Source organism: Ochotona princeps, chromosome 15 (genome assembly GCF_030435755.1).
Source record: "Ochotona princeps isolate mOchPri1 chromosome 15, mOchPri1.hap1, whole genome shotgun sequence".
Classification (NCBI taxonomy): Eukaryota; Metazoa; Chordata; class Mammalia; order Lagomorpha; family Ochotonidae; genus Ochotona; species Ochotona princeps.
The window spans coordinates 53,218,363-53,245,572 of NC_080846.1; the positions used below are offsets into that span (position 1 = coordinate 53,218,363).

At 42.7% G+C, this 27,210-nt stretch overlaps 1 protein-coding gene across 6 annotated transcripts in view; it reads right to left on the bottom strand.

Moving 5' to 3' along the window:
• The window catches only part of LARP4 (La ribonucleoprotein 4), a 59,275-nt gene that overhangs the window by 22,140 nt on the left and 9,925 nt on the right, over positions 1–27,210 (bottom strand). For 3 of the 6 annotated variants that reach the window (XM_058673124.1, XM_058673121.1, XM_058673122.1), the window contains exons 2-8: positions 24,407–24,456; positions 13,108–13,249; positions 12,195–12,347; positions 10,989–11,064; positions 9,352–9,488; positions 6,531–6,634; positions 1,685–1,795 (exon numbers count right to left, since the gene is read on the bottom strand). In XM_058673124.1, the coding sequence (XP_058529107.1) occupies positions 1,685–1,795; positions 6,531–6,634; positions 9,352–9,488; positions 10,989–11,064; positions 12,195–12,347; positions 13,108–13,249; positions 24,407–24,436 (753 nt within the window). In that variant the 5' untranslated portion in view covers positions 24,437–24,456. The remainder of the gene's footprint in view (positions 1–1,684; positions 1,796–6,530; positions 6,635–9,351; positions 9,489–10,988; positions 11,065–12,194; positions 12,348–13,107; positions 13,250–24,406; positions 24,457–27,210) is intronic. The other 3 variants (XM_058673123.1, XM_058673125.1, XM_058673126.1) reach the window with 2 other exon arrangements.

Below are 27,210 nucleotides of genomic sequence, written 5' to 3' on the forward strand. Positions count from 1 at the left end.
GGGCCTTCTCCCTTAATATCACCCTTTAAACATGAAGGAAACAATATGGACATAATAGTCTTACCTACTTCCCTATAGCCCTTGAACCTTTTTTACCCTAATTAACTATGTAAAGATTGTAAAAAATATAATAATACAAAAAAAAAATGTAAAAAAAAAAAAAAAAAAAAAGCCCAGAATTGTGGTGTAGGGATTTAAGCCCCCGCCTGTGATGTTGACATCCCATATGGGCACAGACTTGAGTCCAAACCAGCTGGCTGCTAACGCTCCTGGGAAAGCAGTAGATAGCTCAACCGGCTGGGCTGAGACCTGGAAGAAGCTTCTGGCTCTTGGCTTCCATCTGGCCAGCCCTAGCCACTGTAGCCATTTGGGAAGTGAACCAGGAGACAAAATATCAGTCTGTCTCTTTTTCTCTTAACACTGTTTTTCAAATAACCACATCTTTTTTTTTTTTTAAAGATTTATTTTATTTCCATTACAAAGTCAGATATACTGAGAGGAGGAGAGACAGAGAGGAAGTGGAGCTGCCGGGACTAGAACCAGCGGCAATATGGGATCAAGGCGAGAACCTTAGCCACTAGGCCACGCCACCAAGCCCCAAATAACCACATCTTAAAGAAAAAGAAAAAGCTTAACCTGAAATAATAGTGACTGCTGAGTAAACAGTTTTCAATACTCTTAATTTTCAAAAAGATTTTATTTATCTCAGAGGCAAAGTTACAAACACAAGAGAGATCATGATTTTTTTTTTTTTTTAGAAAAAAAAATTGAATTTTAACTGGAAAGGCAGATTTCACAGAAGGAAAGAGACACAGAGAGACCTTTCACCCACTGGTTCACTCCTCAAATGGCCACAACAGCCAGGGCAGAGCTGTTCTGATGTGAGGAGCCAGGTGTTTCTTCCAGGTCTCCCACATAGGTTTAGGAGCCGAAGGACGAGGGTCAGCCTCCGCAGGTTTCTCAGTGCATAAATAGGCAGCTGGATTGGAAGTTGGAGGAGCCAGGACATGGAACTGGTGCCTATAATGCATGCTGAAACTGGCCTTGCCACTCCACTGTGCAGACCCCAAAGATCACATGACCGTTCATCCACTGTTTCGCATCCCAATGGGTCTCCCATGTAGATGGCAGAGGCCCAACACTCAGGCCACCTTCCATTGTCTTTCACACGCAGGGAAGCTGGATTCTAAGTGGAGAAGCTGGTACTGGAACCAGCATTCATACAGCATGCCAGCATCACAAGTTAAGGTGTAATGCATTATACTACAGTCACACCATCCCATATTAGTTTCCAAACAGTTTCAATATGTGTATAACTGTTTTGAAATTGAAAGTGAAACAGCTTTGGGCCCAATGTGATAGTCTGGTGGCTAAAGTTCTCACTTTGCACACCCGGGATTACATATGGGTGCCAGTTTGTATCTCAGCTGCTCCACTTCCATCCAGCTCCCTGCCTGTGGCCTGGGAAGCAGTAAAGGACGGTATAAAGCCTTAGGACCCTGCATTCACATGGAAGACCTGGAAGAAGCTCCTGGCTCCTGGCTTCAGACTGGCTTAGCTCCAACCACTGCAGCCACTTGGGGAGTGAACCAGCACATGGAACATCATTGTCTCTCCTTTTCTTTGTAAATCTGACTTTTCAATAAAAATAAATAAATCTTTAAAAAAAAACCGTTGTTCTTACCTGCTGTGCATCCGTGTCTGACTGGAAGGTGATATACCAGTTGCTATTGTGTGCAAACTCACAGCTTATCACCTTGGGGCAGTTTTCATTTTTGAACAGAGCTTTTACTTCCTAAAAAAGAAAACTTCGGTGAACTCTTAAAATTTTTTTTTTGGTGTGTTAAGGTTGATCTCTTACTACCTTCTGTCCCCCCCTCTTCGCTCATTTGCAGTTCATAACTCTCTTCCTTTATTTTTCTGGTGAGGGCAGATTACTCTGTGAAACATACTGCGTACCACTATAATGCAAATTTTATATGATAGAATCTTGTTTTATGTTCAGAAAAATTGGAGTATTTCACTTCTGGTAGCAACTTCTAAAATCTCATCAGTTTTCAGGTTGTGTTAACCAGAAACAACGACTTTTACACCTTCTAGGCAGTATTTATGCATTCTCATTGCATCCAGATGCCTTCTTCAGGTGACTCACAGTCTTGAGCTCTGGGTAAACTTATCTCCATCATTAACATAACCAAAATAAACTCCAACAAGTACATAGGTGAAAAAAAAAAAATACCACGATTACCCAAGGTGGCAAAATAGTTACCAACAAGTAAGAAGCACATATATGAGAAAACAAAAACAAAAACTACAAGAGAAAGAAAAAAGTGTCTATTTAAACTAACAAGGATTGAACACATGATTCAAAACACAAAGAAATTCTGTTTTGGGCTCATCGCAATAGCCTAATGGCTGAAATCCTGTCCTTAAATGCGCTGGGATCCCATAAGGCTACTGTTTGTAATCCCGGCAGCTCCACTTCCCATCCAGCTCCCTGCTTGCGGCCTGGGAAAGCAGCTGAGGACGGCCCAAAGCCTTGGGACCCTGCACCCGCGTGGGAGACCCAGCGGCTCCTAGTTCTGGATTGGCTCAGCTCCAGCCATTCTGACAGTTTGGGGAATGGAAGATCTTCCTCTCTGTATATCTGACTGTCCAATAAAAAAAATAAATCTGAAAAAAAATCTGTTTGACTCTTTTCTCCATTCTTACCATCAATTTCCATCTAGTCTTATAACGACTAGTGTTTAAAGAAATTTTGATGCTAATCAATGATCACCAAATGTTAAGTATGTTAAGTATTAGATCTGGTAGGTTAAACTGACCCTCAAAATATCCAACAACACTAGGTATCAATTTTTAAAAACTTATTAAGCTGAGTGGAAAATCAACATAAGACTAACCTGTATTTCAACCTTTTAATCACATTTTCAGCACACCGAATTTCAAAAGCCATGTACACACTTGTAAAGTATCCTTGTGAAATAATAATCAAGCTATGACTTCCATGAAAGTGGTACAATATAACAGCATCCAGCTCACAATGGCATTCTTGGAGTTGTGTCTGAAGGGCCATTAGGCTGCCTCACACTGATTTCTACCTCCAAGAACCCACACACAGGGGCAGGAAGAACAACACTCCCCCTTGGGAGGCCGGTCTGGGTAGGAGTCCAGTGCTCGACTAACCAATCATGCTGAGCAGGCACGAAGTCTGGCCTGAGCTCCCAGCTCCTGTGCAATTGGGGAGATTATCAGAAAGGGGATCTCTAATAAAAAACAAAATTAAAAATCTAAAACCATTCCCCAAATACTTCTAATTCACTTGAACGTATAGTATGTTACTTTAAATCTTGGTGTAATCCCTATTAATCCTTTAACATGTGGGAACAGTTATGCTCATGGATATATCTGAACTTAGAGCCAACAAGTTCATTTCACCATAGGACCAACATAGTAGGTTAGCACGTTAAGCTACTGTCTGATACACTGGCATTCCACGAGCGCCAGTTCCAACTGCAGCTGCTCTGCTTCTGGGTAGCTCCCTGCTGATCCACCTGGGAAAGCAGTGGGAGATAGCCCAAATTTCCAGGCCTCGAGCAGCCATGTGAGAGACTGCAGACATCAGGGGAGCAAGCCAGCAGATTAAACACTTATTTCTCACTACTCCACAGCTTTGAATAAATACAGAAAAAAATTTTTACAAGTTTTACTTGAAACAGAATTTGAGAGAGAAAAAGAGACATGAAAAAGAGAGGTCTTCCACCCACTGGTTTTATTCCTAAATGGCCTCAGCAGACGGAGCTGACCTAATCCAAAGCTGGGAGCCAGGAGTTTCCTCTGGGTCTCCCATCTAGGTGCGCAAGGACCTGAGCCGTCCTCCCTTGCGTAGCAGGGAGCAGAAGTGGAGCTGGAGCAGTCAGGACACCAGCTAGTGCCCATAGAGGATTAGCCTACTATGACACCACGCCAAGCCCCTAAATAAAACGGATGTTAGGGTCCGGCAGCGTGGCCTAGTGGCTAAAGTCCTCGCCTTGAAAGCCCCGGGATCCCATATGGGCGCCGGTTCTAATCCCGGCAGCTCCACTTCCCATCCAGCTCCCTGCTTGTGGCCTGGGAAAGCAGTCGAGGACGGCCCAAAACCTTGGGACCCTGCACCCGCGTGGGAGACCCGGAAGAGGTTCCTGGTTCCTGGCTTCGGATCGGCGCGCATTGGCCCATTGCGGCTCACTTGGGGAGTGAATCATCCGACGGAAGATCTTCCTCTCTGTCTCTCCTCCTCTCTGTATATCTGACTTTGTAATAAAATAAATAAATATTTAAAAAAAATAAAGAAGTAAATAAAATGGATGTTAAAAATAACTGTAATCTACCTGACTACCACTACAATCTCTTTCCTTCCTTCATCTTTTTTTTTTTTTTTTTGGTAAAATTATTTATTGGAAAACCAGAGATAAAGGGAAACCAAAAGAAATTTTCTGCTACCCATTCACCCCCCAATTGGCCACAATGGCCAGGGATGAATAGGCAGAAACTGGACTCCATCTGGGCCTCCCATGCAGCGACAGGGAACCAAGCACTTGGGCCATTTTCCACTGCTCTCCCAGGGGCATCAGCAGGGAGTCACACTGTAAAAGCTTTCTCTGGGATTTAAAGTAACAACCTGGGGTTTAGACCAACACTCAGATATGGAATGCTTGCCATCTTACAGGCAGTGTTGGTGTACTCTGGTGATTTTAGCCTTCCTTTATTTTTAAAAACAATTGGTATAGTACTGCTTTGTTTCTTTGATTGTTTTCAAATACATGCGCTCTATATATTCAGAACATGAATTACAATAGCCATAAAATTTTCTTAACAGTCTTTTATATTCCAGATAGTGCTCTAAAACGCTTCATAAAATTATTGTCTGGTTTAATGGATGGGGGAAAAAAAGTTCAAAGAGTCATTAGTCACAAAGTTTGTAAGTTAAACTTTCAATTCAAATCCAGATCATAGCCTAAGCTCCTTAATTCAGATTTATATGTATTTCTAAAAGCCTTATTAATGTGAAAGAGAGTCTCTCTCTCTCTCTCTCTCTCTCTCTCTCTCTCTCTCTCTCTCTCTCTCTCTCCAGAGATGGCCCTAATGGCTGCCGTCCTCCATCGCTCTCCCCGCTCAGCGGCAGGGAGCTGGACAGGAGGTGCAGCGACCAGGACACAAACTGAGTGAACATCGGATGCCAGCGTTGCAGGCAGCGACTTTACCTGTTACACCACCTGCCAGTCCTAAGATTTGTCTTCTTTATGGTTTCTGAACAGTACATTTCCTCCCACTCAATAATTTTTCTTTCAGTTTGTTACTTTTGACATGTATAGTCCACAGTGGCAACTTGTTTTCTGATTTCTCTATTCAGTCTACAGAATTAATGCTAAGTAACATGGGAAAAAATATTTAACTATGAAGGTGTTAAATTTTTTATGTGCAGACTGCTAGAATTTCTTTTCCCAATGGCTAATCAATTACAAGATATTAGTTACTAGTTAATCTTTACTTTCTTTAACTTATGATGCCTTAACATTGCCGCTTTTTGTGGAAACTGTTGAACAGTGTTAACAAAAACTGGCTTAGGGCTGGCATGGTGGCACAAAGATACAGGTGCTGCCGTGTTAACTGAGGCTCAGCTGCTACACTTTCGACCCAACTCCCTATTGGTGTGCCAAGGCAGGCAGTGGAGGATGGCTTAACTGCTTGGCCCCTGCACCCATCTGGAAGATCTGGAAGAGGCTGCTGGTTTCTTGCTTCTGTCTGGCCCAGCCATGGCCATTACAGACCTCTATGGAGTCAAAAGGTGGACAGAGGATTACTCTCTCTGTAACTCTGTCTTTCAAACAAATAAATCTTTTTTTTTTTTTAAAGATTTATTCATTTTATTACAGCCAGATATACACAGAGGAGGAGAGACAGAGAGGAAGATCTTCCGTCCGATGATTCACTCCCCAAGTGAGCCGCAACAGGCCGATGCGTGCCGATCCGAAGCCGGGAACCTGGAACCTCTTCCGGGTCTCCCACACGGGTGCAGGGTCCCAAGGCTTTGGGCCGTCCTCAACTGCTTTCCCAGGCCACAAGCAGGGAGCTGGATGGGAAGTGGAGCTGCCGGGATTAGAACCGGCGCCCATATGGGATCCCGGGGCTTTCAAGGCGAGGACTTTAGCCGCTAGGCCACGCCGCCGGGCCCTCAAACAAATAAATCTTAAAAAACAAAATCAACTTTAAATCCAGACTTAACAGCCCATGAATTCCAGGGCAACTTACAGAACCATCCTAGTACTCTATCTGCTACTGTGAAGGACAGAAACTGGTATCATTATACACATTGCACAAGAGTCTACTTCTGGACTATTCTACTTCTTTCAAATATTATTTTATCTTGGTATCATTCTGAATGCAGCTACCTGCCAATGTTAGCTCCACCTCGTTAGTCTTCTGTATCATCTGAATACTTTAGAACTAATACAAGTTGGCTTCATTAAATTCACGCACTGACGACTTACCTCTACCGGCGTTGTTTCAGGAATCTCTCTGAGGATCACAATACAACGCTTGTGACTTGGTCTCACCTTTTCGCCCTTCTCATCAACCTGAACCATGGGAGAAGCTGAAAACAATTTTTGGGAGAAAACAAAAAGGTTTTATGTAGAAGTGACAAGTAGCAACATTAACACTGTCATTAAATAACTATTCATTTTAATTTCCACATGAACAAATTAGCAGACACGAGCTTACTATGCTGAAGGCCAAATTAATAAAAACATTTTTGGGGGACTGGTATGTGAGAGTACTGCAGATGTGAACTGAACAAATATTCCAGGTACCTACTGAATAGTATGACACTATGTTGATACTGACAAGAGGCCTTCTTTGCAATTATCAGATTCTTCATTCAGTAAGAGGTTAACAAATTTACAGTACCAAAAAAATCACTGTGCATTTACATCAATACACTTTACAATCACAATTACAGAGACCCAGAAGCCACGTTCTAGAAGTTGACTGTAGGGAGTAGGGAATAAATATGATCCCATGTAGTCAAAAGGTTTATTTCTAACTCCTTCAGAAAGGTAAGCAGAAATGAAGTAACAGGTAAGTCTGAAGGCTTGACTTGAAAATCATTTTGAGAGAAGATTTAGTATATGCATTTGAAAGGCAGAGTGACAGAGTGGAAAAGAGAGATATTTCTGCTGCTGGTTCATTCCACAGATGGTTACATTAACTTGGGCTGGGCCATTCCAAAGCAAGAAGTCTGGAACTCCAGCCAGGTCTCCTGTAAGGGGGCAGAGGCCACAGTATGCGTCATTTTCTACTGCCTTCCCAATTGCATTAGCAGGGGGCTGGGTAAGATGCAGAATGGCGCGCCCGGCGCCATGACCTAGTGGCTAAAAGTCCTCACCTTTAATGCGCCGGGATCCCATGTGGGCACCAGTTCTAATCCCAGAAGCTCCACTTCCCATCCAGCTCCCTGCTTATGAAAGCAGCTCCCTGGGAAAGCAGCTGAGGACGGCCCAAAGCCTTGGGACCCTACACCCGTGTGGGAGACCTGGAGGAGGTTCCTGGCTCTGGATCGGCGCAGCACCGGCCATTGTGGTTACTTGGGGAGTGAATCATTGGACAGAAGATCTTCCTCTCTGTCTCTCCTCCTCTCTGTATATCTGACTTTCCAATAAAAACAAACAAAACTCTTAGAAAAAAAAGCAGCAAAATGGCAGAACAGGTGTTCTGGCAGGGGATGCCAGCACTGCAGGTGGAAGCTTACCACGGTATTTCACAAAATCAGCTTCTCTAACTCATTTTTAACATATTCAGCCGGAATCTGGATCAGAAAGAGTAGCCAGGACACACTGGTACTCAAACATGGGTTCTGAGTATTCTAAGTGGTGGGTTAACTTGTTGTGCCACAAGCCTACCCCCAGAAATAAAAACTTCTTACCAAATTTCAGAGCAGGGTTTGTCAGCCTGCAGGCCACACTCATTAACAGACTATGAAATTAGTTGAGAATAAAAAAAAAGCAGTTCACTGAAAACATTAGCATAGTTAACTTGACAAAGTGAAGCTTTGCTGCAAATATGTGTGATAGATACTGGATTGTAAAATGGATACTGGATGTAAAATGTAGCCCTTACTTTGGTTTCACAAGTTTAAAACAGGGTGTGGGTACTCGGCCCAGTGATTATGACACCATTTAAGATGCCTACATCCCATACCAGAGTGTTTGGAATGGATTCCTGCATCCCACTCAGATTCAGCCTCTTGCTAACGCACACCCTGAGTGCCAGCAGATAATGGAGCTTGTATTTTGGTCCTTGCAACCTCTATTAAGTTTTAGGCTCTTGGTTCTGGCCTAAAGCAGCCCCAGGAGTCAGATAATTGGTGAGTGAGCCAGTTGATTAAATATTCTCTCTTCATCCCTGCTTTCAAGTAAGTACAATTTCTTTTTTACAGTTTGCAACAGGGGTGGGCATTCAACTCAGCAGTTTAAGATACCAGCTAGACATCTGCTACCCATGACGGAGCTGGGTTTGAGTCCCGGCTCTGTTTCTCTTCCAGGACCCTTCTCATGCACATCCTGAGATGCAGATGATGGCTCAAGCACGTGGGTCCCCGCCAGAGATGGGGACACAGCCTGCGCTCAGGCTCCGGGCTTCAGCCAGGGCTCTTGTGGACATCTGGACACTGAGCCAGTGGATAGGAAGCTTTTGTTTCTCTTTTTCTGTCTGCCTTCCAAATAACGTAGAAGTACAACTTTTTTAAATGTTTGAAACAGACTGCCTGAAAGGGTGTGATACTGACAATCTTCTAGTAGCTTTCAGCAGCCCGATGTAAATGAGATTAGAAGAATGCATTTGTCTCAGCATTTAAGACACTGCTTGGGGTCTACCTCAGGTTCCCACTCAGCATCTTGACAGTGCACACTCTGGGAGGCAGCGAATGATGCCTCAAGCCGCTGTGATACTGCCAGCCACACAGGAGACTAGGAATGAATTAATGGGTTCCTGCCTTTGGCCTAGCCAAGTAAGCACATTTGGGAACTAAATCAGTGGATCTGGCCATAGCTTCTTTCAAATAAAATGAAGAAAAGGGAGAGAGAGAGAGAACAAGAGAGAGAAATAAAATGGTTCTCCTTTTAAGCTGCTACCAAGATGAACCAAGGTGTAGAAATATAGAAGAGGTGCCTATCCTTACAGCCAGCAAAACAAATGACTAGAATAAAACAACCAAAAAAGGAAAAACACCGTCAAATACCAATCCTCTCGTTAATCCAAAATACATATTAAAAAAAACACCCACAAACAAACTGAAAGGCATGTTTTACATACATCTCAAAACTTCAAGAATCAGATCAGGATCTGTGGTCAGCTTTTTTATTTCCTCCATGTTGGCAACAGTCCAAATTGGAACAAATTGATCACTATCCATTTGAGATATCAAGTAAAGATCCTTGGACAGATTCTCTCTAGCAGGAAAAAACAAAAGCAAGTCACATAAAACAAGCAATACTTATAAAATAAAGCAAAAAGGTGTCATTCATTTTTATCACTATGCCCAGGGAAGCAGAATTATGTTATCAAAAATAGCACATGAACTCCTAAGAGTTCAACCTAGAAGCCGCTACTGTAATATTTATCAATAACAACTCTTTGAAAAAGCTTCTGATCTCAAAGCATTCCTGGCTCATTAGCTGTGGATTTTAAGATTTTATGTATTGACATTGGTATGGACAGAAGCTTATTATTAAACAGCATGCTGAAATATTTTATCATTGCTGTGAGAATATGCATGAGAAAGCAGTTTCATTTTTAGTTGGATCATGGAGTTTTTATATCTACATATATATTAAAGTGTACACTGTTATACACACTTGACTTTAGGGGGAATAAGATAGCAGGCAGATGACATTCTCACAAACCTTAAAAATTCAAGAAGATGGCCATGATCACTTTATTTAAACTTGCAACTGCCCTGTCACTCCTGAAGCCCCTGCCTGAATTTTCTTCTATGACATTGCTTGTAAATTATTTAATTTGTTTTTGTATTTTTCAGCTTAAATGTAAGTGCCGTATTTAATCTTTGCTTTTCAGTAATGTATTTCAGCACCCTAGTGCCTGGCAGAGAGTAGGCTCAAAGACCCTTAAATACAATTTCTACTGAATTAGAGCAGGGGCCCGCATTATGGTGTGCAGGCTAAGTCCTCCCCAGCAGTGGGGGCATCCCACATGGGCGCCAGTTGGTGTCCTGGTTTTTCCACTTCTGATCCAGCTCCTTGTTTGTGGCCCAGGAAGGCAGCAAAGCGTGATCCAAGGCCTTGGGTCCATGTGCCCACATGTGAGACCCAGAAGCTGCTCTTAGCTTCAGATGGGCTCAGCTCTGGCCGCTGCAGCCATCTGAGTTGTAAACCAAACCAGTGGATTGAGGACTATCGAAAACACTTCTCAGAACTATTAAATCACTCCGACTACTTTCCCTCAGATGAGGGTCTTAAGGCCTCATCAAATGAGAAAGGTGTGGAACCTCCCCCTGCTCCCCTACGGACACAGAAAGGGGGAAAATGCTGAAATATTTCTGTCCCCCCATCTTCCTTGGTGTCCCTAGTCAGGGGCCCCCCCACAGGCAGGCATCCCTCTCAATTGTGTAGGGAATATTGAAAGAGAATAAAAAAGTAAAACAAAAACAAAAACAAAAAAAAAAAAAAAAAACCAAAAATCTAAGTCTGCATCTGTTCACAGAAAAATCATCTCACAGAACGTTGGCGATCTCTTTGGTAAGAACACCATCTTGGCACACTCACTAGTGCAGTACACTTCTAACTCTAGTTCAGATACATCAAATGACACCAAAAGACATCACTGAATGGAAATGATAATCACTGTACTCTTCCACTGTTCCATGGGGATTTTACATCTTATAATAACAACTCAAAAATGAAGGACGATCAATAAGAAAACTGATTAGATACCGTGAAAAACAGAATTCTAATTGTTTCCTCAAACATTCTTTTAGATCTTCTGTGGACATTGCTGAATTGCTTTCGTCTGATGGTGGAAAAACAAGAGAAGGAGAAGTTAAAACCATGTTACCATAGGCAGTAAACTTGACACACTGTTGTCAAGCACTACAGAGGACTTACCGTTTAAGATTTACCACCAACACATATCTATAATAATTTCTATAGCAAAGAGCTCAACTTCTAATTTCTATCAAAAATTAGTATTTTAGAATCACTTTGTCAAAAAACTCACAAAGTACCACTAATCACAAAAAGAAGCTGGCTACCATGTAGTAAAACCCTGCTTGGAACACTTATAAATGTGATTAACACCTAATTCCTTTTACGGCAGCCAAACAATCAAAGCAGCAATAATTTAAATTTGAAAACAGGAACTAACTAAACCAAATGATATGCATATTATGCTCATCTCTTGGCATAAATCTGATGCTAGTCAGACTTTAAACTTTAGTTTAGACTTAAACTTTAATACTCCTGTTCTCCAGCTTCTTTCATTTTAGAACACTAGACCTTCCTAGGTGTACTTAAAGTAAAGACCCAGAGGCCCAAATGAACTCTCCAGGAGCCTTCTATGCTTTCCATGTTTAAAGGCAAAACATGAGTCCCTTTTCTCAGAGTACAAAACTGGGAAATCCATCCCTCCCATTAGACAGTTTTATGACCTATTAGAATGAATATATCAATACATCCTTTCTTAAAAAGTGTTAATAACAGAGGCTGTATTTCCTATGAACATGTAGGCAACTAGACATGTATGAAGCTAAACAAATAGCTCTTAAGATGTTAATTACTAACATATATTGCTACCCAAGACTCAAATTGATAAATGTGGCTAAAGTCCTGGCCTCGAATGCGCTGTGATCCCATGTGGGCACCGGTTCCTGCCCTGACAGCCCCGCTTCCCATCCAGCTCCCTGCTTCTGGCCTGAGAAAGCAGTGCAAGACAGCCCAAGACCTTGGGACCCTGCGCCCTCGTGGGAGACCCAGGAGAGACTCCTGCGGCTGTGGACGGAAGATCTTCCTCTCTGTATATCTGACTTTCCAATAAGTTTTAAAACTTAAAAAACAAAAAAAAAGACAGTGGATTGAGGGGTGCGGAGTGGGTGGAGGTTAGGGTACTGAGTCCTCATTTTATCAATGAATTATAAAATTTACCAGAAACATCATATATTTGGTAACTCAGATCTTCTGGTCCTAAAATTATTCCATCTGTGGACTCTTCAACGCCTGTAGAATTTCTTGTGTTTTCACAAGATGAATACATTACTTCATATTCCTTACACATATCTTCTGAAAGCTCTGTATTTCCTGTATTAGAGACAAAATACTTGATGTATTTAGAAATTCTTTAAATCATACTTTCAGAAACTCTTGGCATTGTATGTCTCCTCTGACAACATTTCTAGGAATTCTATCAGTTGGAAATATATCTATGTAGCTTTAAAAGCCATTTCCCCTATGAAAATGGTTTTGTTCATTATGGACAAAATGAATAGCAGGAACTAAAATTTTACATAGTACTATCTGTGTTGTCACATTTTTCCATGAACTTGATTCATTTAATTGTCAGATAATCCTACGTTACAGGATGGAGCTGGGGACTGTGTAGCTTGTGGGCCACCAGAAGTCGGGCAACTGCAGATGGGATTCACAACAAGGACTCTGTAATACGCTAAGATTTAAATTGCTAGTTTTCTTATGGTCAGACACTTCATAAAAACACAAACGGCCTTTGGCAATTTCCTCACCCCTGTCATGGGTAACTTTTTGCTTTCCAGAAAAAATAAATAGCACAGTCAAGCCACGTCATTTGACCAAGGTCAAAGAGTAAACATAGCAAAGTCAGTGATTTCAGAGAAAAAGTAAACTATAAATGGTTGGAAGATAGGCTTTAAGATGCAAGTACTACTTGGAATTAGTGACACCCTATTTAGGTTAGATGCGTGAGGATCATACACAAGCTGTACAGTGAACACATAAATGTATTTATAGTCTACAATGTTCTACGAACTGACTTATTCAGATTTCAACACAATGTGATTTTGCTGAGGAAGCATTTAGCACCTACCTTCAGGAGAGGACCCTGAGGTGGCTGCTGGATCCGGCCAAGAGCTTTCAGCTCCATGAGATGTGGCATCGGGATTTCCAGGAGGAATTTCTTGCCACACTTTGGCATTAGGATTTAAACCTGTTCCTTTAGACGTTACCTGCTAAATAACCAAAGGTTCTATTTGTAAAATTCAAAAGTGCATTAAAAGAACTCAATTGTGAATTTACATAAGACTTTTCCATTACTTAAATGTGAAAAACCTTTCCTCTGTTAATATTAAATAAAATGAGACCAGTTAATAATGTAAACCCCTACAAACTACTTTTAAATGGAAACACTGCCCTATCCCAGCCCACATGCAAATGTAAAAACTATCCACAAATCTTTGAGGCAAAAGTGCTTCTGCATTTATAGCAAGCTTTTCAGCTGTCTATAGCATAATCTCCCAGAGTATGCCATCTTTTCAGTCATTAAGCTGTGTCAAAAACATTTGAACTGAACAACTGTATCACTGAAAATTTGATGCCAAGTAAAAACCTCAGTGATCTGCCTTATACTAGAATGCCCCTGACCCTCTCCAGGTGAGTAACCTAACCATTACGCCAAAGCACTGACCTCTGAACTCATCTCCTGCACAGATGACGGGGTAACAGGGTGAGGATTAGGAGTTGAGCATGAGGCAGGATGCGAGGGCGGAGGTGGAGGCATGCTGGTGTAAGTATGAAAAAGTGGAGAGATCCACCAATGTTCCTCTCACCTCATCCAAACCAACAGGACCTGTTCCTTCTCAGAGACAGTAAGATTCTGGGAACATTTCATCCTTTTTCCAAAAAGTTACTTATGCTTCCTCAGTGGTAGGCCCCTATTCTAGATGACAGGTTCCTAAGGATAGGTCCAAAGGGCAGGGAAAAAATTAAGCTTATGATCTGGTGGTATCAGAAATTCCGCTTTCATGAAAGAGAACTGACACAGGCTGGAGCAGGAATCATGAGGCCCTTACGTACTCCCTATCCGCGTGGGCTCGGATGCAACAACCGACTCAGAGTTGAACAGGCAGAGCTCGGAAGGCACTTCGCACAGCCACAGACCAGCCACATGGTGGACAGACTCCGACCTGAGCTGCTGCTCTCAGCTGCAGGCTTCCAGAAGGTCTAACTACTTTCTGCAGCTTTGTCTCTCACAAGATCCCCCTGTATTCTTCCTCATCTCAAGTTTCTTTGAATCAGTTTCCACACTATGCAAGTAACATCGTATATTTATGAACCAATAAAATGATTTTCTTTAATTATATTCTATTGCTTCCCATGTTTCTTTTTTCATTACTTCCTTTCACAAACCAGAAAGATTTTTAAACACAATCTGGGAAAAAGGAGTAGACCCAATCCTCTTTTCCAGGTCTAAGTCCATTCCTATTTTGGGAGGAAAGGCTGAACCTTGAAATGCTAACAACATTTACAATTTCTAGGTGTATGACAAAAAGCATGTTTTTCTTGGTCATTTTTATCACTGTTTATGAAGTTCTCCACAGATCATTCATCTCTTGCCTGAACCAGAACCCTGCTTTCGGTGAACCACTGAGCTGAGTGATTGACGATCTTGCTTTGTGAATTCTGTTACAGTGTGATTTCCTTTTATTATTTATCTTTAAAGATTTTACTTATTTTTTATTGAAAAAGAACATCTGCATACAGGAGGAGCAACAGAGACTGATTTTCCATGCGCTGGTTCACTCCTCAAGGGGCTGAAAGGCTGGAACCCAGCTGATCTCAAGTCAGGAACTAGCAGTCCCTTCCCGGTCCCCCACGGGTGCAGGGTCCCAGGGCTTTGGGCCGTTCTACGCTGTTTTCCCAGGCCACAGGCAGGGAGCTGGATGGGGGGTGTTCCAATTTTAGTATATGTGCTACCGAAGCAAGCACTGGATGGGGAGTGGAACAGAATGAGACAGGGATGAGCGCTCACATGGGAGGCTGACACTAGGAAGCTGAAGATTACCTACCTGAGACGGCAACAGCCCCTCTTTACCTTTTTTTTTTTTTTAAATTTAAGAGACTTGGACAGAAAGAAAAACAGTTCCCACCTGTTGGCTTTTTTATTCCCCAAAATGCCTGCAGACACAGACTTGGGAGATCGAAGCCAGGGGCACGCATTCAATCCATGTCTTCCGAAAAAGTGGCAAGGACCTGAACACTTGAAACTATCACTCGCTACCAGCAAGAGACTGCCGTGAGCAAGAAGCTGGACTCAGAAGCTAACACCGAGAACCAAGCCGAGCCTCTCAGAAAGGAGACACGCTACTTTAACCACTAAACCAACAGAACTATGAGGATTTTGTGATAGCTCAGCTCTCTTGCCTTGTGTACAGTTAGTCTGATACCAAGCACTTTCAATAGAGAAAGCCTACATTAACATTTTTATCCTCCAGTCTTAGAGGATCAGATAAGCCCCCATCCTGGAAAATAGACAGTAAGGTGCAACTCTGACCACTCTCAAACTTCTGAATCTTGGTAAGTACAAAGAGTATAATATTGAAAATTTAAGGAGTAAGATCTGTACCTGGAAAAATCATAATACAGAGGCCTTTCAGCCTGTAGGAAGTACCTCTAACTCAACACTTGCAATGCAAGCTGACGGTACCACCGTGACTGAGGCCTGAGAGCCCACTGGAACTGAAAACAGAGCTCTCTATGAATCTGCACCACGTATGAACAAATCTAAGTCTCAGCTTTCTTAATTTTGAGGTAATGTCTTCTTAATTTGTCGGCCTTTATTAACAGTGAGAGGTAATGATTTACTTAGTAAAGGCAGACTTACAGAATCTTCCACCTGTTGGTTCAATCAGCAAATGGCATCAAGGCCAGGGCAGGTTAAAGCCAGGAGCTGTGAATTCCATCTGGGTCTCCTAAAAGGACTGTTTAGGCTCAAACACCTGGGCCATATTCCGTTGTTTTCCTAGATGCGTTAGCAGGAAGTAGAGAGGCCAGGAGTCAAATTAGACCTCATGTGGGATGCTGAAGTCACAGGAAGCGGCTTAACTCACTGTGTCACAACACTGCCCCCTATATGCTAGCTAAGACTGGAAGCTACTGGCCCTGGTGTGTTAGCCTAGTGGCTAAAATCCTCGCCTTGCCCACCCAGGCCAGCTCATGTTCCAGCAGCTCCGTTTCCCATCCAACTCCCTGCTTATGGCCTGGGGAGCACTTGAGGACGGCCCAAAGCCTTGGGACCCTGCACCCGCGTCGGAGACCCGCAAGAGCTCCTGGCTCCTGGCTTTGGACTGGCACAGCTCCCTGCTTGTGGCCACTTGGGTAGTGAATCAGCGGATGGAAGATGTTCCTCTGTGTCTTTCCTTCTGTCTGTGTATCTAACTTTTCAAAAAATAAATCTTAAAAAAAAAGAGAGAAGAAAAAAGAGTGGAAGTTACTATCTTAATTCCAAAGTTCTACTAGGCAAAAAAAAAAAAAAAAAAAGAAAAAAATCAATGCATTCCTTCAAAATAATCACCAAATGGAAGCACAAGTAAAATGCAAACTTTCATCACAGAAAATCAGCTCCAAAGAGAGAAATCACAAGCAGCTGATGCTATAAAGGAAATCACAACAGATAAAAGAAACTCCAGAAACCCACACACACACTCATGCACACCACACACGGAGTTACTGTATGCGTCTGACTTAAAATAATCCTTAGACTGGCATGAAAACTGACATAGTCTTTATTGGACACTATAAAAAAAAGAAAAGAAATGAGAACAGAGACAGAATGGGACAAAGGAAATTATGTCAAGTACTTATATACTCAAACTATAAAGACACCCACTGCAACATTTTACAAACCTTAAGATATGTTAATGTATCACACAGAAATCACTAGTGCTTATTAATCCATGACACACCAAATATTACAAGATCTCTTTTTCACACAATTAAAATAAATAAAAATGTGATTTTCAGGATTAAAGAAATATGACAGCATCACAACTGAAAATGTTGTCATTTATAGCAGTCAGTATTTAACTGTACTTATGTGTGGATTATGGTTTCTGGTCATCACTATTTTTTGTAGTCACAACTTCCTTCTGAAATCATATTCTAGTGAAAGAAAAAAAACTCAGATAAAAAATATTTATATACCTTGTTTTTAACTCAGAAGCAGAGAAAGAGAGAAATCAGACAGACATTAAATACAGACAAGAGATCACAGGGTCCTGCGTCACGCTCAGCCTGGGCTCCGCAGGATAAAGGCAGCAGTGAGGAGCTTACAGGGGCCACCCACGGGGTGACGGCTCCAACTAGTCAAGCCCACGCTGTGAATTTAACTGGAATGGAGCCAGGCACTAGAACCCAAGCACTCCAGTAGGTTACAGGTATCCCATGTGGGATAATAACTACTACACCAAACACTACCTCCCAGAATTTTAAAATTTTCTCAAGCTGGGCCCAGCACGATAGCATAATGGTTAAGGTCCTCGCCTTGAATGCACCAGAATCCCACATGGGCGCTGGTTCTAATCCAAGCTGCTCCACTTCCCATCAAACTCCCTGCCTGTGGCCTGGGAAAGCAGTCCAGGATGGCCCAAAGACTTGGGACCCTGCACCCATGTGGCAGACCCAGAAGAGACTCCTGGTTCCTGGCTTCAGTTCAGCGCAGTACCAGCCATTGTGGCCACTTGGGGAGTGAATCATCAGACGGCAGATCTTCCTCTCTGTCTCTCCTCCTCTCTGTACATCTGCCTTTCCATTAAAATAAATAAATCTTTAAAAAAATTTTTCTCTCAAGCTGTGGTTTCTCTAGAGATATCTTTACCTCTATTTTCGCTCCTGGTTTCACATCTATCCAGCTCTGCCTATCTGGGGAGTGAACTAGCAGATAATCTCTCCACCTCTCCTTTCACTCCCACCGCTCTCTGTAAATCTACCTTTTAAATAAATAAACAAACAAGTACACACTCCTTTAAGTCTTATTTGACAAGTAGTGATACAGGCAAGAGAAAGCCAAGAGATCTTTCACCTACAGGCTCACTCCCCAAATGTCCACAACTAAAGGGCTAGGCCCCAGCCAGGAGCTTCCTTAGGTCTCCCACGCGGCTGGTGTAAGCACTTAGGCCATCTTCCACTGCTCTTGCAGGAACCTTCAGCTAGCTGGGAGCTGGGTCGGAAGTGCAGTGTCCAGGAGTTGAACCGATGCCCGTATGGGATCATGGCATCACAATGCTGGCACCCATTTCCACATCATTCTCGGCAGGCACACACGCCCTTTAAAACACATTAAAAGATATTCCATTACTTTCTGGTTTGTACTATGCTAGGAAAGAAAGCTCTCAGGAGAGAATGTTTTCCTTGGTGTTAAGATGCCTGCATCCCACAGGCAGTGCCCAGGCTGGGCTTCTGGCTTTGGTCTGTTATTCCAGCTTCCTGTCATTGCAGACACTGAAAGGCAGTGGCTCTGGCTCCTGTAACTAGGGTCCCGCCCCCCATGGAAAGCCTGGACTGTTTCTGGCTCCCAGTGTCAGCCTTGTCCAGCAGTGGTGTGGCAGGCACTTGAGAAGTGAAAGAGTAGACTGAATCTCCTTTTGCGCCTCTCTCAAAAGCTAAAAAGCAAAAAGCTGAGCTATCAGTTTAGCTGCCATTTTTCTTAAAGATCATTTGTATGTGTTTTAGCGAGAGAGAGAGAGAATACATCTTCCAAATGCTGGTTCACTCCCCACATGGCTGCAACTGCTGGTAGGCCTGACGGAAACCAAGATACAGGAGTTTCTTCAGATCTCCTGCAAGGAGGGCAGGGACCCAAGTACTTGGACCATCTGCTGCTGCTTTTCCCAGACCATGAGCAGACAGCTGGACTAAAAGTGCAGCAGCCGGGAGATGAACTGGTGCCCATGTGCGATGATGGCATTGCAAGAGGAGGTTTTAGTCACTATGCCTCAACAGCAGCACCTTCGCTGCCATTCTCGTTGTATCTTTTCTCTCTGGTTATTCCGCCTTTGTCAACACAATTTTTGCAGTTTTGTAATAATTAGTTCACTGGGTTCCGTGAAATCGAACTCTTGCCATGACTTTTGTAAAATTTCCAGCCCTTTTCTCCTCAAGTATTGCCTTTCTATCTTAACTGTTCTATTATTTCCTTTTGGAAGCTCAGTAAAATATGTCTCATCTACTCTGTTCCACCTATCAGCTTCTCTTTCCATTTATTAGTCTAAAAGTAATTTCTTAATATCCTTCTTCCAGCCTATTAATTCTGTTGTCTCCAAGACACTGGGGCAAGCACGTCAAGGCATTCCATCCCAGAATGCTGATCTCAATGCCCGCTCCTGCGGAAGTACCCAGGGGGTGGCACAAGATGCCAGAATGCTTGAGCCCTGGCCGCTCATTTGGAGAACATGGAGACAGTCGAGCTTTTGGCTTCCGGCCTTGGCCCAACCCAGACACGCTGTTGCAGCCATCGGGGATCAAACAGTGAGAAGGAAGAGTTCCATCTTTTGTCACTCTTTGCAAGAACAACAGCAACAAAAAGACGCTGCTCAACCTGTTCAGTAAGTTGCTAACTCCTTTAACAATATTATTTCCTAATGTTCCTTTAGGTTCTTTTCTTAAATCTATATTTCTGTTTGTTCTTGGTCACTCAGCATCTTCTCATATTTGTAGGAATTTCAAGAATTACGTTTAAATGGGTATTGAAAGAACTTGTTTTCCTTTTGCTAGATGTCTGCCTTGAAAAACTACCTACCCAGAATAATTTACTACTGAATATATAAAATGAAAACGTTGTATGCTGAAAGAAACATGTTACCTGCCATACCACAAGGCTGGCCTCAATTTTTAAAAAAGATTTATTTATCTAAAAGTCAGGGTTACAGAGTGAAGGACTGAAAACAAGACAGATACTTTGCATCTGTGACTGGATCATTCCCAAACGGCCACAGCGGTTAGGAAGGGTCAGGTTGAAATCAGGAGTTTAATCTAGATTTCCTAATACGGATGTAGAGGCCCAAGTACTTAAGCCATCTTCTGCAACCTTTCTTAGTTCACTAGAAGGGAGCTGGCTCAGAAACAGAGCAGCTGGGACACGAACAAGCGCTCACGTGGGATGCCAGCATCCCAGGCAGCTGTTTTACTCCTTATGTTACAATGCCGGCTCCTATAGAGTTCATCATGAAGGAGTCATTTCTGGGTATGTTTAAGCAGTGGTTATAAGCCTGCATCCATCGAGATACAAGAGAACTGAGTTGCAACTAGTATGTACACTGAATGGGTCTGAGTCATAATATTTATTTATTTTTGTTGCAAAGAAAGATTTACAGAGAAGGAGAGACAGAGAGAAAGATCTTCCACATTGTGGTTCACTCTCCAGGTGGCTGCAAGGGCTGGAACTGAGCTGATGCAAAGCTAGAAGGTTATTCTGGATTTCCCACATGGGGGCAGGGTTTCAAGGCTCTGGGGCTGTCTTCCACTGCTTTTCCAGGACATAAACAGCGAGCTGGATGGGAAGTGGAGCAGCAGGGACACAAACCAGTGCCCACGTGGGATCCCAGCACATGCAAGACAAGGATTTAGCCACTGGGCCATCGCGCATACAGACATTTCTGCAAATACAGACAAAGAATCAACAATTGGGAGGTCCCAAATCTTTGAAGCATCCCCTATGCAGTAGTAGGGTCTTTGTCAACCATATGAGACCTGGATTGGGTTCCCAGCTCCTGACTCCAAGCCCGGCTGTTTCAAGTACTCGGGGAGTAGACTGGCAGATGGGAACCCTTTTCCTGTCAGCTTCAAAAATAGTTTTTTAAAAATGAAATAGTGAGGACACAGTGTGATCGTTCATTGGTAAGTCTTTGCCTTGCAAACACTGGGATCCTATTTGGGACATACCCTTTATGTCCTGGGAAAGCAATGGAGGACGGTCCAAGACCTTGGGACCCTGCACCCACAAGGCTGACCCAGAAGAAGCTCCTGGGTCTTGGCTTCAGATCGGCTCAGCACCGGCCATTGTGGCCATTTGGGGGAGTGAACTGCAGATGGAAGATGTTTCTCTCTCTCTGTAAATGTCTTTCCAATAAAAATAAATAAATCTTTAATAACCAATATTCAAATATTGAAGAATTACACTAAAACACTCAACCTCTTTACTCAGAATTATTTCTTCAAACATGCAATCAATCAAAATAAAGAAATACACACCTTCAGCAACATACAACCCATAACTCTGATACATCCTATGCTGCTCAGCTAACAATAATCAAAGTTTAAGTTCTTGGGCATACAGAGAAGTAATACTTCTAGAAATATTTATTTTTATCACCACTCCCACAGAGAATACACTTTAAAGATTATCTTTTTACAGCAGATATAGAGTTGTTTATAGCACCGATTCCATGAGTGAAAACTGAAAACAGCCTTAATGTTCATCTATATAAATGGTTAATAAAAATGTAGCTTTCTATCTTTCAACTTGAAAGAAAACTTCAAAACGAAAAAACAAACACATGAAACAGATCTATATATCCTACAATAATTCCTCCCCCAGTCATTCATAATTTAGCTTTTGGCAACTTCTAACACTCATTGTCAAGCGCAGTCTGAAAGTATTAAGAAAAATGTGCAGAAACGGGCAACTTATTACTTTCAAATTATAAGCATAAGGTGCACTCATGTGGAAGTGAACCACGCCTTTACCCCGCATTCACCTGTGGCCTGGGGCTTCAGCCCATCTGTGATCAGGCCCCAAAGTACAAGACAAGTGATGCAACCCATTCAGATACCAAGAACACGTAAAATACTTCAGACAGAACAACTGGAAGCTTTCAAGATAAAAATTCTTTCGGATGCTACCATCTATAATACTAAGGTACTGTGAGCTTAACCTCATCTCACTACAGTATAGTGCTTCAACTGCTTCATTGTGTTATTCTTGCCACTCTCTCACAATGTCTTCTTCATTAATTGAACTCTATCATAGGAATGTATAAATAGGAAAAAACACAACATAAACTGGTCTTATTCATGTCTGCGGGCACCCACTGGGGGTCTTGCAAGTTATCTTAGGATGAAGGGGGCCTCTACTGTAAATATGGGGAAAGTATTCCAAAGAAAGATCTTCAACTAGGGGTTCACTCCCCAAATGACAACAGCCAGGAATGGACCAGGCCAAAGCCTGGAGCCAGGTACGTGAGCCATCTTCCACTGCTTTCCTAGGCAGTCGGCAGAGAGATGGACTGGAAGCAGAGCAGCTGGGATTCAAACCAGCCCTCCCACACAGAATGCCAGAGTTACCACAACGGCAGATCCACTTTGCTTTATCATCTGTGCTAACACATAAAATCATTGTACATAAATATGTATATAAGAACACTGAAAAACCTAGAAACTTCACACCGCTACATATTAACAACAGAATTTCAAATTACTAAGATATCTGCCAAACAGAAAATATGAAAAGGGGCTGGCCCTGTGGCATAGGAGGTAAAGCTGCTGCCTACCATGTTGGGATCCCGTAAGGGTGCTGGTTTGAATTCTGAATGTTCCATTTTCAATTCAGCTCTCTGCTAATGTGCCTGGGAGAGCAGTTGAAGAAGGCAAGTGCTTGGGTCCCTGCACCAGATGGGATACCTGGAGGAAGCTCCGGGCTCCTTGCTTCAGACCTGCACAGACGGAGCTGTTGTGGCCACTGAGGGCAGATGAAAGGTCTCTCCCTCTCACATCTGCCTTTGAAACACATAAATAAACCATAAAAAAGCACAGCAAGAGCCCGGCGGCGTGGCCTAGCGGCTAAAGTCCCCACCTTGAACACCCCGGGATCCCATATGGGCGCCGGTTCTAATCCCGGCAGCTCCACTTCCCATCCAGCTCCCTGCTTGTGGCCTGGGAAAGCAGGAGAGGACGGCCCAATGCTTTGGGACCCTGCACCTGCGTGGGAGACCCGGAAAAGGTTCCTGGCTCCTGGCTTCGGATCAGCACAGCACCGGCCGTTGCGGCTCACTTGGGGAGTGAATCATCGGACGGAAGATCTTCCTCTCTGTCTCTCCTTGTCTATGTATACCTGACTTTCCAATAAAAACAAATAAATCTTTAAAAAAAAAAAAAAAGCACAGTAAGTTAAGTGCTAGGATGTCAACGTACCAGTTTGAATCCCGGCTGCTCCAATCTAGCTCTGTTAATGCACCTGGGCAAGCCGTGGAAGATGGTCCCAGAGCCTGGGCCCTGCCATCCATGTGGGAGACCCGGAGCGCTCCAGGTTCTTCTGGACTTTTGACGGGCTCAGCCATGTAGGGAATGAACACTGAATGGAAGATCTCTCTGCCATTCAAATAAACCATTTTAAAATGTGCAAACGACAGGCAGGAATAATTAATTACAAAATAACATTTTTGCCCAAGAACTGCCCAGACTTAACAGCTTTGTGACATGTTTAAGAACTAATCAGCTCACCACTATAACCATGCCACTTTTTTGAAGGATTGGCAATGTTCAATCAAAAGCATTAAATATACACCGTTTTTGTCTCAGAAATTTACTTTTCAGATTTACTTTAATGAGAGAGCGAGCAGTGGCTATTTGGCAGAGTGGCTAACACTGGTACAGTCCTGCACCAGAGCAGCTGCGTTCAGGCCTGGGCTTTGCTTCTCATTCCGGCAGACTTGGGTCCCTACATCCAAGTAGGAGTTCCAGGCCTGTGGACTTATGGGGATTGGAGCAGTGGGTACAAAGTTCCTGTCTGACTCTCCAATAAGATGACAATAAATCTTCTTGTAAAAACTGGTGTAACATTTGGAATGCAATGTGTCAATACTAATGCAAAACCCTAACATGCTCACACTCTGACCTACTATATAGTAAATTTTAGCCTCAAGGATTTCTATACAAGTGTTTTTTTCAGAACACTTTTTGACTAAAGAAAAACTGAGAGATGGTGTTGTGGCTTATCAAACGAAGCCACTGTGTCCGACAGTGGCAGCCTATTTGGGCACTGGTTCATTCACTCTATTTCCAATGCAGTTCCCTGCTAATGCTATGGGAAAGGGAGCAGAGGATGACCCAAATATTTGGGCCCCTGCCACCCCAGTGAGACCTGTGGCCATTCTAGGGAGTGACCCAACAGACAGAGAGGCTCTTTCTCAGTTTCTCCCCATCTCTGTAACTCTGACATACAAATACAAATAAATCTTTTCAAAAAAATGGGAGGAGCCATCAATATCTCGTCAAACTACTACAAGCTGTCCTAGGAGACAGCAGCTTCAAGGAAACTGAACCAAGAATTAGAAAGAATCACTAGAAATATCATGAAATCATCTCTTTGGACATATAGAACTTTTTGTTTTACTTACCGATTTACTATTAGATAACAGAAATCCCATGCCACTTAACCCTATAAATGCTGTAAAACAGAAATAACATGTATAAATTGGTTAAATTTATTTGCCCCATGGCAGATCAGTCATCCAGATTCAAATTCTTACATCTCTATTACTGAGAGTGTCACTATACTACAAGTACTTGAGAAAAGAAAAAGCAAACTTCTAAGTTACTAACTTAGGTTAGTAACGTGAGAGCCTTATCAGGAAATACTTCAGGTCTCTTGTGTGAAGTAAAGATGAAATCTAAAGTGAGAATTCCTTACTCATTCTGAAGCAGGATAATAATATTTAGGGAACACTCGGCTCAGCTTTATAATAACCTTGGTTATTTTAAAGTTATCATTCATATTTTACAGGTCAGGAAAAAGTTACTTTCATGATCCGGGCTACAAGATGCAGCACCGCTGGTCTGGCACGTCCACGCTCTTATAATGGACTCCAAGAAGTCCACTATATGCTAATAAGGAGCATCATCCCATACCCAAGCCTGAGGGTTCCTGGTCTGCTTCGCCAGGAATGGTTACCAACCCAGAAGAAATGGATACAGACAGCTAAGAACTATGGTCCCCAGGGCAGAAGTCAGTTCAAATATGCAATGATTTTTATTCTAGGGTCAAGGTACAGCTAATTTCTAGTTAACGATAACATTTATGGTAGTAAAATTCACCCTCCACCACAAAACACAAATTCTAATCTCAAATTATGTGGTCTGTACTGGGTGCATATGGGTCACTGTTTTCTAGCACCTTGAACAGTACACAGATTAATAATAAAATTTCATGAATAAATGAATTAGTTGAACATAGGCTAAATTAATGTTTCTTAAACTCCAACATGCATAAGAATCACCTAAGAATCTTAATAAAGTGCAGACTCTGATTCAGAAGTTCAGGAATAAGGCCAAAGAGTTCGTATTTTAATGAGTCCCTGGAATATAGTAATTATTGTTCATCAATAGCAGGGTAACGCGCCCATTTTAGGGCACTTTCTCCAGGCTCTCCAAGTTGTTAGGGAAACAAACAAAAAACAGGATCCATTCACCTCCCACGCTGGAGAATAAAGCTATCACTGCTGGTCCTCTGGAGGAAAATATGGAATTACATCCTCAAATTCCCACTACCCAAATCAGATGGGACTGTAGATTGTTTTAAAGAATATATAAGGGGGACCTCCACATAAGAAGCATTTAGTTTTGGGGAAAGGAGGAGTGTTACAGATTGCCACAAAACATCACTATAAACCTGTTACAGGCATCTCCCTAAGAATTTTACACAGCAGGCTCATGGAATCCCCGATTAAAGCACCATTCGTGCCGGCAGTGACTGACCAGTTAAAGCACAGTTTGGGGCAACTGAGTCAACTCCCTCACTAACTGCTGAGTTCAGTTTCCAGTTCTTGCTCCTAAGGCTTGCAGCACGTGCAGAGCCCAGGGGACAGCAGCAGGTGGCTAAGGTGGCTGGGCTCCCGCCACTGTCGTTCTGCTCAGCCCGCTACCCCACTACTTCCTCAACAGGACACGAAGGGCTCTTCCTGATAGCGTAGTGGTTTAAGTCCTCGCCTTGCACACAACGGGATCCCATATGGTCGCTGGTTCTAATCCCGGCAGCCTTGCTTCCCATCCAGCTCCATGCTTGTGGCCTGGGAAAGCAGTAGAAGATGGCCCAAAGCCTTGGGACCCTAACCCCACCTGGGAAAAAGAACTGGAAGAAGCTCCTGGCTCCTGGCTTCAGATTGGCTCAGCTCCTCTCTGTATATGACTTTTAAATAAATAAATCTTAAAAAAAAAAAAAAGGCACATGGAAGCCAGTTCTGTTCAGCTTTCTGTCAAATAAACCTTCAAAGAAAAATTAATAGGTAACCTAACATTTAGGATACAGTTTCAGATAGCCCTGAAAATATTATTATTATTTTTAAGACTTGCTTATTTTTATTGGAAACAAATCAGATTTTATGGAGAGGACAGAGAGAAAGTTCTTCCATCTGCTGGTGTTGATTCCACCAAATATCGAATCATCCAAGAAAGGGTGTATTTTTATTCCTAATGTCCATTACGATGTTAGTAAACCTGTTGATTTTATTTTTAAAAAACTGATTTTTTTTTTTGTTGGAAAGTCAGATATACAGAGAGGAGGAGAGACAGTGGTTAAAGCAGGTCAGGGTCCTAGGCTTAGGGCCGTCCTCGACTGCTTTCCCAGGCCACAGGCAGGGAGCTGCATGGGAAGCGGAGCAGCCAGGATTAGAACAGGCGCCCACATGGGATCCCGGTGCGTGCAAGGTGAGGACTTCAGCCACTAAGCTACTGTGTTCGGCCCAAACCTGTTGTTTTTAAATATAAGTGCTAAGAAAACAGAATTCCATGTTTATAGGGTTCACTTAACAGATCTAGTGCTCTGGCAGTAAATGCCTGCCCAGATGTTCCACCTTGAACATTATGCCTGTAAACAGCCCGGAGATAGGTATAGACATTTACAAACAAACCCTAGTGTGGGAGAGAGAAACTGAGAAACAGAGACTAAACAACTTACTCAAGGTATCACAGTCTAGGCAGGGATTCAGATGGGCTGGAGTACAAACTTTTAGCTACTCTTTCATACAACCACGTATTTAAATGTCTTAGGATTACTCCATTATTATCCTCCTATCTTACTCCTCCATCTCAATAGGCTGGAAAAATCCCATTTTCCTTACCTTGCTCAACCACAAATTTTTGTCCTTTAAATTTACATTTTCCACAACCAATAGTAGATATTTTAGTAATAACTTAAGTGCATTAC